Below are 13870 nucleotides of genomic sequence, written 5' to 3'. Positions count from 1 at the left end.
CCATGGCAATTCTGGAGGAAAACTTCAAGCGGTAGGTAGCAATGGATTTCTATATTTTAACAGCAATTGAATGAGCGCAGCAGTGGATATGATGTTTTTAAGCACAATATGCAGAAACATTGATCTGTTTGCATATTCCTTATATGTATGCACTAAATATGTATCCACTAAAATAACTTTGGTATTTATCTTTTAATCTTAAAGGCCATATTAAAGAACTACTTGAAATGCAGACTACCATTGAAATAAGTAATCTCATTGAGCAAATTTACAAAAGAATTAAAACATTAGAAGCAGCTGATGAACAAGGCATTCCTGACATACAGGTTGGTATTTGATAACAGCACAAAATATTCTTTGATCAGTTGGTTGTAGCCACTTGGTGCGAAAAAAGATACAGACTTCTCATGAGTATGAAATGATGACCGTATATGCTTCAAATGAATAGGAGCTGATCTGCAGTACTCTGGAGCAGCCCCTAAATGTGTGACGGAGTTGTGGTGCTCCACTCCGTACACTGTTTACATGCAGCCGCTGCCTGAGAATGTAGCATCTGGTCAGATGGGGTGCTGGGTGGTGGACTCCCACTGATCTGATGGTGGGCATTAATATCACAGTAGTGACAACCTCTTAAATAAAATAGGACTTGTAGCTATGGGGTTAATGAAGGCTTCACAACTCCATTTATATAAAATAAATATTTTTTAATTAACTTGTATCAAAATGGATTACACTTTATTAGAGAATCTTAATATCCATTATTTAATTTTGGGCAATACCATTCTATTGGAATTATAAATTTAAGACTAACAAAGCATCCTTCTACGCATTAGGTACCTTAAATGTATATACATGCATGGAAATCCTTTAAAAATGAGTGAAAAAAAACTGACGCACATCAGCATGTAGATATTACAAGGGATTGGCTGCATATTTCACCTCTATTGATACACTACGTAAAAACTGTTCATACGCAAATAAATTCAAGGATAGAGCATACTGCAGATGATAGATATCTCCAGCATGGTCTGAAAGCTCCATACTTTCTGTCCGGTGTCCGAGAATGGGATTTTTTAAATATATATTGTGTGGGAAGTTTGTATTGCCAAGTTTTTAGCAATAAGGTTCGGATACGGCTTTAAAGAAGGCAACCACTTGTAATATAACGCAATTTTATTTATAACAGTTAATTTGAAAGATAAAATACAGAATCAAAGGAATAGTATGATATTATGATGTTGCGTACACTTTTGTAGATTAAAGGTTACAAAGGTTAAATACTTATAAAGGTTACATACTTACTATTAGATAGAAGAAGAAAAAGATTTCCCTAGTAGCATGCACATCATCTGTCCGGAAACTTCAGCTGGAGAAGCATTCAGCGATGGGCAGAGAATGCGTACTAGGTCCTACACTGTGAAGAGTGTCCTCTTCACAGGTCCACAATGCTTCTGCCATAACTGAATTCTTCAACAGCTTTTATATATTTTAGAAAAAGGCTTACCCAACCTAATATTATGTAAGCATGAAAGTTCATAGGTTGTTGACCAACATTTGAATCCCATGACAGTGGCCAGCTATCACAGATACGCAATGCCGGACAAGATCTGCTCACGGACCATTCTACTTCTGTCATAATTTTTACATATGATAAGAGTAAATCCTACACCGGGTTATAAATCAGAACAAGATTTTCTTCCCAGACAGTATATTGTGTTAAGAAGCTATGTATCAGTAAGATACATTCACAGATAAAGTATACCTTAACACAGAATATATAATCTGAATATTAATTAAAGGTTGGATACATCATAATGGGTTTCAGATAGCCACTTATATTTTTGGTACTACCATAAGCTTCTCCATCTTAAGCCATATGCCTGTAGTCTTATTTACAATATTGTGCAATCGTCTGTCTCTGGTTCTAGCAAACACAGCATATACAAAGTCTAATTCCCTTCAGTAATAAAGATTAAACCTCAGACTGTTAGCAAACTTAACCTAAAGCTATGTTTTAGTATGTCTGGACTAATGACCCCTAGTCTACTGAGGTAGGATACCTACAAATGCTGACATGTCTGGTTCCTATTTTATTTCAATATGGATTTCAAATATAAAATAGCCATTTTTCATGTTCATACTACAGAAGTTAAATATCTAGATATTTCTGATAACACTAAAACATTGTCCAATTAAGATCCTTTTTTCTTGGTTTCCATTGTTACGTGATGATCCAGCAGAATGTTATCTACAGCATTTAAATAACCTTTCCGGTAAAAATTAAATGACTGTATAATGAAATGACTGTATGAAGCGTAAGGCAAAGCATGAGGGGGTTGTGCACTCACAGGGAATCTTTCTTAAGCATAATTCACATATCCGTTTTTATTGAGTTTGTCTGCTAGTCATTTATTGAAGCTCCACAATTGTAATTGTAAGGTTAGCATTTTAAATGAACAGCACAAAGATACCATCTATGCTGCATCTGTGTGCAGATTGCTTAAGACACTGATGTGTGAATAAGGCCTTGAAGAAAGCCAAGATGGCTGCTGTCTAGTGATGAGCAAACGTGCTCGGATAAGGGGTTAACTGAGTATCTTCGGCATGCTTGAAAAAAAGGTTTGAGTCGCCGCAGCTGCATGTCTTGGGCCGGTCGACAGCCACAACACATGCATGGATTGACCAACAAACAGGCAGTCCATGCATGTCCGAGCACGTTCGCTCATCACTACTGCCGTCAACTAATTCAGGCTCCAATTCATCTTGGAGGATGGGTTGCAGCCTGAAGAAACGCTGCTCCAGACATGTGTCTATGAGTTACTATATTCTTCGGATCAGGCTGAGGAGCATACTAGCATAAATAATCTGCTCACTCAACCTGACAGATTTACAATGGAACATACGGCAGGAGTGTAAGAAGATGGAAGTTGTTCCCACATTTCCGCTTGTTGATATGTGCTGTGATGTGATGCATTATTATGTGATAGAGTTGTGTTCTGTCCAGCAACAGGTAGTGAGTAGGTATGGATATAATTAAGAGTTGGGATTAGCCCAGAGAGATAGGGGATATGTACCAAGATAGGACTTCCTGGTAGTGAGTCAGAGAGGGCCTAGCTTGCAGCTAGAACAGACGTTTGGTGTGAGTACTCAGCAGAGCTGCATGAGTTGGGTGTCCCCGAAGTGAGTGAAGACCGAGGAAAAAAATAGTGTGATCCTGACCAGAGCAAGGAAAAGCGATAAAAGGACAGAGTGATTTACTGGAGACGGGTTCTGGCACAGAACGCCTAGCAGTATGGCCCTGAGTTTATAAATCAGAGAGGTAACCGGCCAGGAAGGAACAGGGAACGTGAGACGAAGAGAGTGCCCCAGGCGGGAGTTCCAGGGTGTCGACAAGCAAAGCAGTTAAGTAACAGCCACAGTGACAACCTAGTTCCCCTTTGGGAAAGGAGGATGCGGAACTGTGGGTTGAGGACAGGATTCTCACTTCCTGGATTGTAGTACTGTGCTGGGTTGTGGTGAAGGCAGAGGAACTTGGGGCAGAAACAAGTAAAACTGGAAGAGGCCGTGTGTGAAGATGCTAAATGTTGTAAAGGAAATGTTTATGAAGTTATGCACCCTCTATCTATTGTACATAATCCCTACCAAGTTGATGTTCAGTAAAAGATGGTTTATTTTTGAGTTGTGGTGTCCCTCACTGATCTGTTCAATATCCGGTTCTGGCCAGGGAAAGTCACTTGCATCATACGGCCTGCAAGGGCATAGCAACCTTATAGACGAAGCCCACACACCCAGCCAGGACCCCCATCTTCATGTATTGTGCCGGGGCGTGGAAGACAAGTACTTCGCCCAAGGCTACCGCCCCACGCCATGTTACCGGAAGAAAAAAGTTCATTCTGCTCTGTGAGTCTCTATGCTCTGCTGTAAACTGTCAACATGACAATTTACAGCTCAGCACGGAGACTCAGTGAGCAGAGCAGGGCAGCTTTTTTTCTCCTGCTACCTGTGGCATTGTAAAGCTGTGAGACTGAGTGAGCAGATAACTTATGTTCACAATGCTGCTCCGCAACCTGGGGTTCTGTTTGCAAGACCATACTTTCAACCTAAACACTGTCCATGAAAATTACTGACAGCACTTGGACTAATGTTATTCAATAGGTTCAGATGACCACTTTTTTCACATAGACAGAATGTCCACGTGAAAAATATTGCAGCATGCACCAGTCTGTTCTGTATTTTGGATGAGACTTGCATGTTCAAGTCTGTGGGTGTGAAAAAAAAATCAGATCCCATACGGATCAACCATATAGCATGCGATTTTTATGGCAACACTGCAATTCTTTAACATAGGAAAATGTATTTGTTCTTGCAAATTTTATTAACTGCTGATGGCCTGTGACTATGTCACGCAAGGTGAGGGAAAGATTAAGTGCAACACAAAGGGAAGAGGGGAAGGAAGCCTAAACACTAGGGAAAGGGGGAATGGAGACCCCTAGGCAGATCTAATATCACCCTGCCTACCCTACCATCCCTATATAGGCTCCACACCTATCGCCGAGCAGGAACCTAAGCCCTGAATGTCCCTAGAGCTTGACCCTAGATAGGGACAGGACAGGGTGAGCACTAGTCAGTACACTACAAACTAAAGACAACAAGGTAGACAAACAAAGGGGATACACTTAGCTTGAGCAGACACCAGAGAGATAACGCCAACTGTCCTCCAAGGGTACCAGAGAAGAAACTAGCCAACTGCTAGAGTTCCAAGCCAACACAGAGGTACATAGAACTATCACCGGTGCCTCTCTGGAGAAACTGAGAGTTTTTAACTACCAAGCAAGGGTGTGTCAATCAGCAGCAGAAGGTGGAGGTGGCTGCTGGGTCCTAAAGGAAGAAGGATATAACAATACTAAAGAGATGAGAAGATCAGGAAGGCTTCTGCAATGCCAAGTGCAGTGATCTTCTGCAGCTGGCTCCAGAGTGACTGTCTGTCACATCTGACACACACATGACAGACTGGGCTTCAAAGAGAACCGCTATTTTTACTATATGCAGCAATACTGTGGTATTGCTGTATATACTACAAGCAATCAAACGATTGCAGGTTCAAGTCCCCTAAGGGGATTAATAAAAACAGCAAAAAGTAAAAAAAAAGAAAAGCTTTAAAAAATATGAAAAAGATAAAAACCTTAACTTAAAATTACCTCCTTTTTCCCCCATTAAAAATAAAGATAATAAAAAAAATACACGTGTGGTATTGCCACGTCCAGAAATGTCCGCTCTATCAAGATATAACCCGATCGGTAAACACTTTAAGCAGAAAAAATTCTAAATCACAAACAAACATCTTTTGGTTGCTACAACATCGCAAAAAGTGCTATAAAAAGCAATGAAAATGTCATAACTATCCCAAAATGGTAACAATAAAAACATTGTCTTGCTCTTCAAAATATAAGCCCTGACACAGAAAAATTAAAACTTACGAGTCTCTGAAAATGGCGACACAATATATATATATTTTTTTACAAAATTTACAATTTTTTGACACTAATAAAGTACAAGTTTGATATCACCGTAATCATACTGAGGAGAAGTATCATATCACTGGGTGATTTTTACCACACAATGTATGCCGCAAAAGGAATTTCTTGCAAACAATGTCAGAATTGCAGGGTTTTTTTTGCAATTTCACTGCACTTGGAATTTTTTCCAATTTTCCTGTAAAATGAATGTTGTCATTCAAAATTACAACGTGTCCCGCAAAAAACTATCGCACATATGTTTATGTTGGCAGAAAAATAAAAAAATTATGTCTCTTGTAAAAAAGAGAAGGAAAAAAGCAAAATCGGACAAACTTAAATTGGCCATATCGGGAACGGGTTAATGTTCTTGCAAACTCTGTGGCTGTGTGACCACGATCCAGAGCTGCTGCGGGTTTGACGCTGCGGACTCATGCAGCGTTAAACCCACAGCGGCCAGATGTTACAGCATAGTGGGTGGGATTTGTAGAAATCCCATGTCCACTATGCGTCTGCTGCTCACCCACGGAAACTGACTTTCCAGACCGCAGCATGTCAATTTCTCTTGTGGATTCACATGCGGACTTTCCCCATAGACCTAACCTCTATGAGGAAAGTCCGCAGGTGATTAAAAAAAAAGGCGCCACTCATTTGCATATCCGCCGGCAGCTCCTCCGCAGCATCGGGGCCGCAGGCTGGAATGTATCGTGGGCACATACACTTAGTCCTGCACTGGTCCTTCAGACTGTATACTATCTATTGGTTCCTAAATCAGTTCTCAAGAAACCTCAAAATGTAATATTTTGACAATGACAATTTTTTTAAAGAGAAATCATACATGCAAATGCGAATTGTGAATTTAATAAAATAATTTAGCCTGTTAAAGGGGTTGTCCCATTCCATAAAACTTCATTGTACAAGAAAATTCCTTTAAGTTTTTCAGATCGCAAAGGCACAATTTCTGCATCCATATAATCGCTGAATTGGAAATGTACAGCCCTATAAGCTAAAACACTGTTACATAAAAAATGATGTAGTGTTTTGTTTCTATAGCCTCTAGACTATAGAATAAGTTAACAGTCAAATCTTACAGTGAGATTGTCTGAGGGCAGGACCTGTAACCGTTGTCTCTCTTCTAAACAGTGGTGAAGCTGTTTATGACATATTCCAAGGTGGGGCCAGTGCCATCTTCTGAACCCCTTGTCCCCTGGAGACCAGACCCTTTAACCTTACTGCTCAGTGTTAGAGTTGCATGACCGTTCTGTAGTGATTGCTCTTTTGTTGCTCATTAAAGGATCTAAATTTGATAAATGGATATTAAATACCTAATATCTTTTTACCTTATAGACAGAGGAATGTGCTATTAACCTGTGGAATTGGGGAGTTACTAAGAGAGCAGAAGACACAATTACAGAAATGGAACGAGCTATGGGTAAATATTTTATATGATCTGTTATGTAATGTGGGTATTTTGGAGTATATTTGCTTTTTAGGTATGCATTTACATTTTTAGGATGAAATCACACATTCAGTTTTTGTGGCCATATTACAAAAGAAAGGAGATTTATCAGTCTACACTTGCTCTTCCTTTTTGAATTCTCTTCTGACTTTGACTAAAAAAAACCCTATCTCAAACAATGCACATGTGATTCCAGCCACAATGCCCTATTCATCAAGGCAGAATTTGGGTATAAAACACCTTGAAATGTTGCAGCATTTTTACCAGATTTACCAAAGTGGGATGGAAACTTCATCAAAATGTTCGTCTCTTTAGTAACATTTCTAGTTGAGGTGCCACGCTGTTGTAAGATGTGCCTAATTCATTAACATTCATGCGTCTCTTACACACCAATGCTAGTCTTGGTGTTTGCTAGACCTGTAAAACACAGAGTTGTTTGCTGTCATTTTTGGTGCTTTCAGATGAATGGGAATGTCACAGATATTTTCCAATCTGCTGCTTGTGAATTCACAATGAGGGTAGTTTCAAAATAGGATGCAAAAGTATATAAAAATTATACAGACTCTTTCTTTCTGTCTTGTTAAAGACTAGGACCCAGACTTATCCTGATTGTTATATAATAACCCTGCTCTCAAGATCGTTGGAGGTCCCAGTGGTTGGACCCCAACATATCCACAAAATATAACCTATTCTTTGGACAGGTGAATGTGCATGGTTTACCACTTTCGAATGAGCTGTTAATACTTGTATACATTTTCACTACATTTTCACTTTGCAATATTACCGCTTGCTGTTGAAAAGGACAGAAAATCAGAAATTTCACAAACTGACTTGTGGTAAAGGTGGCATGACCTACACTACTACCAGTGTTTCTTTATGGAGATGATATGGCTGTGGGCTTTATTTTAGGTACTAGCTTGCAATGGGTGTGACTGAATACCTGAGCTTAATATTTAGGAGGAGTGTCCACATTATATTGGCCATTTTTTATATGCAGTCTATGAATAGCTCAGTTAGTAATCTAATAATATGATGTTTGTCAATTAAATGATCTATTTTATTTTAGTACGGCATATATCATGCAGGCTTGGGTATTGGTGTCAAGGTCTGGAGCCATCTGAAGAAATTTTGGAGAGAAACATTTTGGTATGTAAATCCTCCCAAACTTCATTTTGTTAAGTATCTAAAATTATAATGAGCATTTCCCAATTTTGCAGAATTGGCCTTTATATGCTTAAATTGGTCCTAATTATTGACTCACCAAAGTGATTTTGCTAAGAAAGGAGGCTATCTCTGTCCCTTGTCTGCCATGGGCAAAAGCTTGTTAGGTAATTGGCTGCCTGTCAGTTTTAGGGTGAACCCAAATTGTGTGGCTTAATTGTATGCATGAAACACCAGTGTTAAAAAAATCCCTGCAATGTGTATGGAAAAATAACAAAAATGTCTGAAGTAAAATAAATGACCTTTTTCCTTTACACATAGTTTTATTATTATTTATGTTTTATTTTATTAAAACTAAAGGAACAAAAATACTACACATAACTGGTATTGCCACATCTGGCTGTGGGAACAAGGACAGGAAAGAGATGATGTGTGATATTCTCCTGTCTCTATGTAAGAGTAGGTATTAATCACAACAACAAAGTAAAAAAAAAAAGTTTACCAAAATAAAACAAAATCATATAAATTGTAATTAACCATTTTTTCTTAAGAAAAAAGAAACAAAATCCTATATATATTTGGTCCAAAAATTATACCAAATAAAATTACAGATTGACCTTCAATAAACAAGCTTTCAAACACCAATGTAGCCAAAAAAAAGAAGAAGTTATAGTTCTGGTGATATGGCTGTTTAATCCCCTGTAAATAGTGTCATCAATATCTTGATGGTTAACTAATGGAGGGGGCTCCCTCTTTAGCCCCATTGTCACCAAATCGTAGAACGATTGCCTAACAGGCCAAATGTCAGTGTAAAACTTACGGGTCTCATGCACTGCAATACAGAAATATTGAAGGGTATAAGACCAGCAATCAAAGTGAAAAATATTCAAGTCCTATTGCTGGACTAAGTAAAAAAGTAATAAAACGTTCAATAAAACATGAAAAATGTGAAAAAAAAAAACAAAACACACCAACAAGCACAAAAAAAAAATTACAGAAAACTGTTTCACCACAAAAAAACACCAAAGCTTTAACATAAGAACAATGTACAAACAAAAAGTACACATAGTTAGTATCGTTGCATCCAGAATATTTATTCTAATTAATACATGATGTTAGTTATCCATATTTTATAACACTAAAAGAGCAGTTTATAGTCTTAAGATATCGCAGGCGAGTACCTGGGAGTTTGAAGTGCGTAAAAGTTATACTACCGTATTTTCTAGCGTATAAGACGACTGAGCATATAAGACAACCCCCAACTTTTCCAGTTAAAATACAGAGTTTGGGATATAAGACTACCCCTCTCCCAATGCATACCAAATAAAAATTAAAAAAACATCAGATTTGATTTCGATATGGTAATTTTAATTCAAATGCTTATGACATGCAGGTACTTAGCAGGAAAACTGTCACTTACAAACATAAGGCTGTTTGTCATCAAACATGTACACATAAAAAAGTGCAAGAGGATTAAACTTTTCCTAATTCACTCTAAAGCTGAATGGAAGGATAAGACAATAAACCTGCTGTTTGATTTCTAAGCTGTCAACCAAACTGGAACTGATGATGAAAGGAGGAAGATAAACAATAGAGAGAGAGCAAGTGTTGGGCAAGTCCCTGGCGAGTTAGCAACGCCCATCATAACTGCAAGTTACATTATTTTTACAGGTTTTGCTGGCGTGACAGTTTCCCTTTAAAAAAAGCCTTCAAAATCCTCCTGTCTGACATCATAAGTACATCAATGACATCTTGTGATACATTTGTAAGGCAGTCATCGTATAGATCGAATTCTGTATCAGATGGTGAGGTCTCAGCTTCGGCTTCCTCTTCATCTTGCCACAAGTAGTCATCCTCCATACCATCTAATGAATTTGATATTCCACACTTCTTGAAAGACTTGATTACTGTTTCTGCATCAATATCATTCCAGGCTTTTATGACAAACTTGCACAAAACATCCAACTGTGGAGCACACATGTTTCCTCCTTTTATGAATGACTTTTCGCCGCTATCCATCCATTAATTCCACTGTTCTCGAATGCGATCTTTAAAAGGCTTGTTTAGGCACACATCCAGCGGCTGTACCAATGATGTCAATCCTGCAGGAATAACTGCCGCATATGTGTTTAGTCTTGAAAGCCTTTGCTTGGTGCTGGGAGTTAAATGAGCCCTGAACATATCCCACACCAGCAGACAACATTTTTGAGAAAGTCCACCTTGTCGCCTGCTCCATACATTATCAAGCCATAGCTTTACCCCTTCTTCATCCATCCAGCCTTTTTCATTCACATGTACAAAACAACCAACAGGGAACTTGAGTTTCGGCATTGTTTTTCTTTTAAAAATAATCATTGGTCTCAGTTTGGCGCCATCAGCTGTGCATCCTAATACCACTGTAAAAAGGGACTTCTCATGCCCTGTTGTTTTAATTAAAATTGTTTTTTCACCTTTTTGATGGACAGTTTTATTTCCAACCATATCAAAATTCATTGGAGTTTCATCCATATTTGAAATACTACTTAACGCATAGCCATGTTTAGTGCGCTGTTGTATTATGTATCGATGGAAACTATTTACTTTGCTATCAAGATCTGCAGGTAATTTTTTGGGCAATTTTCATTTTTTGCCTCAGTACCATGTTATGCCTTCCCATGAATCTAGCACACCAGGATACAGTGGCCTTAAATCTGTTGTTGTGATCTAGGTTAGATTTGGCCCACTGAAGTGCAAACAAACGTATTTTATTTCGTGTTACTACATAACCGTTTTGGTGATGCTCATTCACCATGTCTGCTACATGTTTTTCGAGTTCTGGCCAATGTGGGGTGCCTCTTCTTAATGCACACTTACCCCTTGTCATACTCTTTAATGCTTTTTCAATTGCTTTCCAGTCCCGAAACATCTTTTCTGTTACTCCATATTGTCTTGCAGCAGCGCACTTATTATGTTCCATGGCAAAGTTTACAAATTTAAATTTCTTTCTTCTTGCTGGTGGAGCCATGATGGGGTTTTGACTGTTGGACATTTATATACTGTACAGTATGTACTGGTGCTATACTGTATGAACAGGTACAGATACTGGTGCTGTACTGTATGTGGTACCAAGTATACAACAACCAGCCAATCACGGCAAGCGATTGGCTGGTTGTTGTATTCAAAGTCTGCTTGGATTGGTTAGCTCTCCCTACCTGCCCAGCCCTCCCTGTCTCCAAGACTATCAGAGCGGTAGCGCAAACACGCCTTTTTCAGCCGTCTGGTCCCCCCTTGTATCCTATTACCTCTTTCTCTGCCTCTCAGATCTCTCTCTTGAGGACTGCAGTGAAGCGGTGCAGGCGCGCATGTGCGAGATCTGAGAGGCAGAGAAGAAGGTAATAGGATACAAGGGTGGGCCAGATGGGTGAAAGAGGCGTGTTTTTCTGGGCACAGCGCTGCTCTATCTCTTTTTTCCATACCCTGGGCGTCAGGGACGCCTGCAGCTCGTTCCGCCCTTCACTTACACCTTCCCTGTGAGGCGCCCCCTCACCTCATCATCGAGACCTCGTTAAGTCACTTCTTTCCTCGAAACCTGGTGAGTGGATTTTCTTCTACTGTACTTGTACAGCGCCGCCCTTGCTGCTTTCATACGTTCACTGCATACGGCAGGGATGCGGCTGCGGCCGTTTTTGAGCTCCCTCCACCATATGCGGCGACCCCAGATTCTCCAGTCCGGCTCGGAAGTTTGAGCACCCGCTCTATAAGACGACCCCCAGCGTACAAGACGACCCCCAACTTTTGAGAACATTTTTCTGGGTTAAAAAGTCGCCTTATACGCCGGAAAATACGGTACTTACATAATAATATTGCACACTGATGTAAAAAGATTAGAATGGTAGTCATGTCTATTTAGGTGAAGACATATTTTTCCTCCCACTCTCCAATTTGGAGAGCAACCTAAAGTTGTATATGTTCTTTCTTTTTATTGTTTTCACTGTTTTTAAATGTCTGGGGGTACAATCCAAATTATAAAAAAAAATTACGGGATCGGAGTCCGTGGGCGAGATATATTTACAATTAAGGATATGAGGGAGGCTTTCACAAAACCTGTTTACAGTTTCTTTATGGCTAAGACGATCAAAATAAGTTCCTGGAATGTGCGAGGTCTATCTGATCCTATAAAATGACATTTGATGTTTCAGTATCTACAACGCTCAAAACGTTCTTTGTGTATTTTTCAAGAAACAAAACACCAAATAGGTGTTTTTACCAATACCTACAAATGTGCCATGCTTGTGAAATGCAAAATAGAAATAAATCGGTGTACAAAAAAATGTGATCATCTCCTTAAAGGGGATGTCTGATCCAAACCGATAAGTCCGCAGATACTCTGTGTGACTGCAGATGTTAGAACCATCCTGTTAGTTTTTTCTATCTTGTGTTTTGCGGTCACGTGACCATCTGCTTTTATATTCCAGCTCCGCCCTTCTGGCTTTGCTGGACTTCAGTGTTGTTTGACTGTTTTGCTAGCCTGGTGCTTCGGTGCCTATCTCTGTCTGTTTTTTTTGGTCCTCTGGGACCTCTAGTACTTTTTGTCAGTTTGTCTTTTGTGTTCTACAACAATTTCTGTTTAGGAGGTGTCCCATTTTTTTGTCCCAGTCCTTAGTTCTTTTAGGTGTATGAAAAAAGCCTTGGCACTCGGAATGTTTCCAAATGTGAAAATTTTATTATTGCAGTCCAAAATATTATAAAACGTTTCGGTCTTAGTGACCTTCATCAGTTAACGCATGTTAGGACACCGCGTTCTGGCGCCATCCAGGTCATATGAAGCAATAAGGTGGTCCTTACCATTATCGTCCATACTGAGTGAATATCAGTATCCTTAGCCACATTCTAACATGCGTTAACTGATGAAGGTCACTAAGACCAAAACGTTTTATAATATTTTGGACTGCAATAATAAAATTTTCACATTTGGAAACATTCCGAGTGCCAAGGCTTTTTTCATATATCTGCGGGTTCGGCCCCTACTTGAGCACCATTAGACCACAGTGCGGCGATTTTCTTTTGAAAGTATCTTAGTTCTTTTAGGGACCCCTCCATTATTTGTATTGGTCTTCGTTCAGACTAGCCGAGGACTAAGGCGGGTCTGTTCACAAGGAACAGGCAGCCCGCTACATCGTAGGGATTCAGCTTAGTCTTACGGTAGGGACAGCTTTCCCCTATCTTTCCTTAGTTCTTGTTGCAGATCATAACAGTAAGTCCAGCCCAAAAAAAAAAATTTAAAGGAAAGAAATTCGGGGATCAGTATGGTTTCCGTCCAGGAGTTGGCTCAACGCCTGCAGGGATTCTCTCTGGAGGTGGCCGAGCTTCAGCAACACGTGAGTAGCTGTCCTGGAGCACATTTTGTCAAACCCAAGGTAGGACTGCCTGATGTTTTCTATGGTAAACAGCAAGATTTTTTTTCCATTAAAAATGCTTGCTTGTTATATTTTCATTTGAGACCAAGATCCTCTGGGAATGAATCACAGCGCATTGGTTTTATTATGTCACTTTTGCGCAAAGAACCACAGGGTTGGGCCTTTTCTCTCCAGCCTAATGATCCGTGTTTAAGTTCTGTTGAAGAATTTTTTTCTGCTATGGGGCTATTATATGATGATCCTGATCGAATCTCATCTGCTGAATCAGAACTTAGACGTTTGAATCAGGGGTCAGATGATGTTGAAAATTATTGCAGACACTTCAGGAGATGGGCCTCATA

General features: G+C 39.5%; 1 protein-coding gene across 1 annotated transcript in view; it reads left to right on the top strand.

The window, feature by feature from the left end:
- Positions 1–218: 218 nt before the first annotated feature.
- TEX11 (testis expressed 11) overlaps positions 219–13870 on the top strand; it is a 321481-nt gene continuing 307829 nt past the window's right edge. Inside the window, exons 1-3 of the mRNA XM_073642366.1 lie at positions 219–326; positions 6861–6945; positions 8039–8118. Coding sequence (XP_073498467.1) covers positions 228–326; positions 6861–6945; positions 8039–8118 — 264 coding nt within the window. The 5' untranslated portion in view covers positions 219–227. The remainder of the gene's footprint in view (positions 327–6860; positions 6946–8038; positions 8119–13870) is intronic.

This window comes from Phyllobates terribilis, unplaced genomic scaffold (assembly GCF_046119375.1).
Source record: "Phyllobates terribilis strain yellow unplaced genomic scaffold, ASM4611937v1 Scaffold_7__3_contigs__length_470593459, whole genome shotgun sequence".
Taxonomy (NCBI): Eukaryota; Metazoa; Chordata; class Amphibia; order Anura; family Dendrobatidae; genus Phyllobates; species Phyllobates terribilis.
This window is presented reverse-complemented; position numbering and strand designations above follow the sequence as displayed.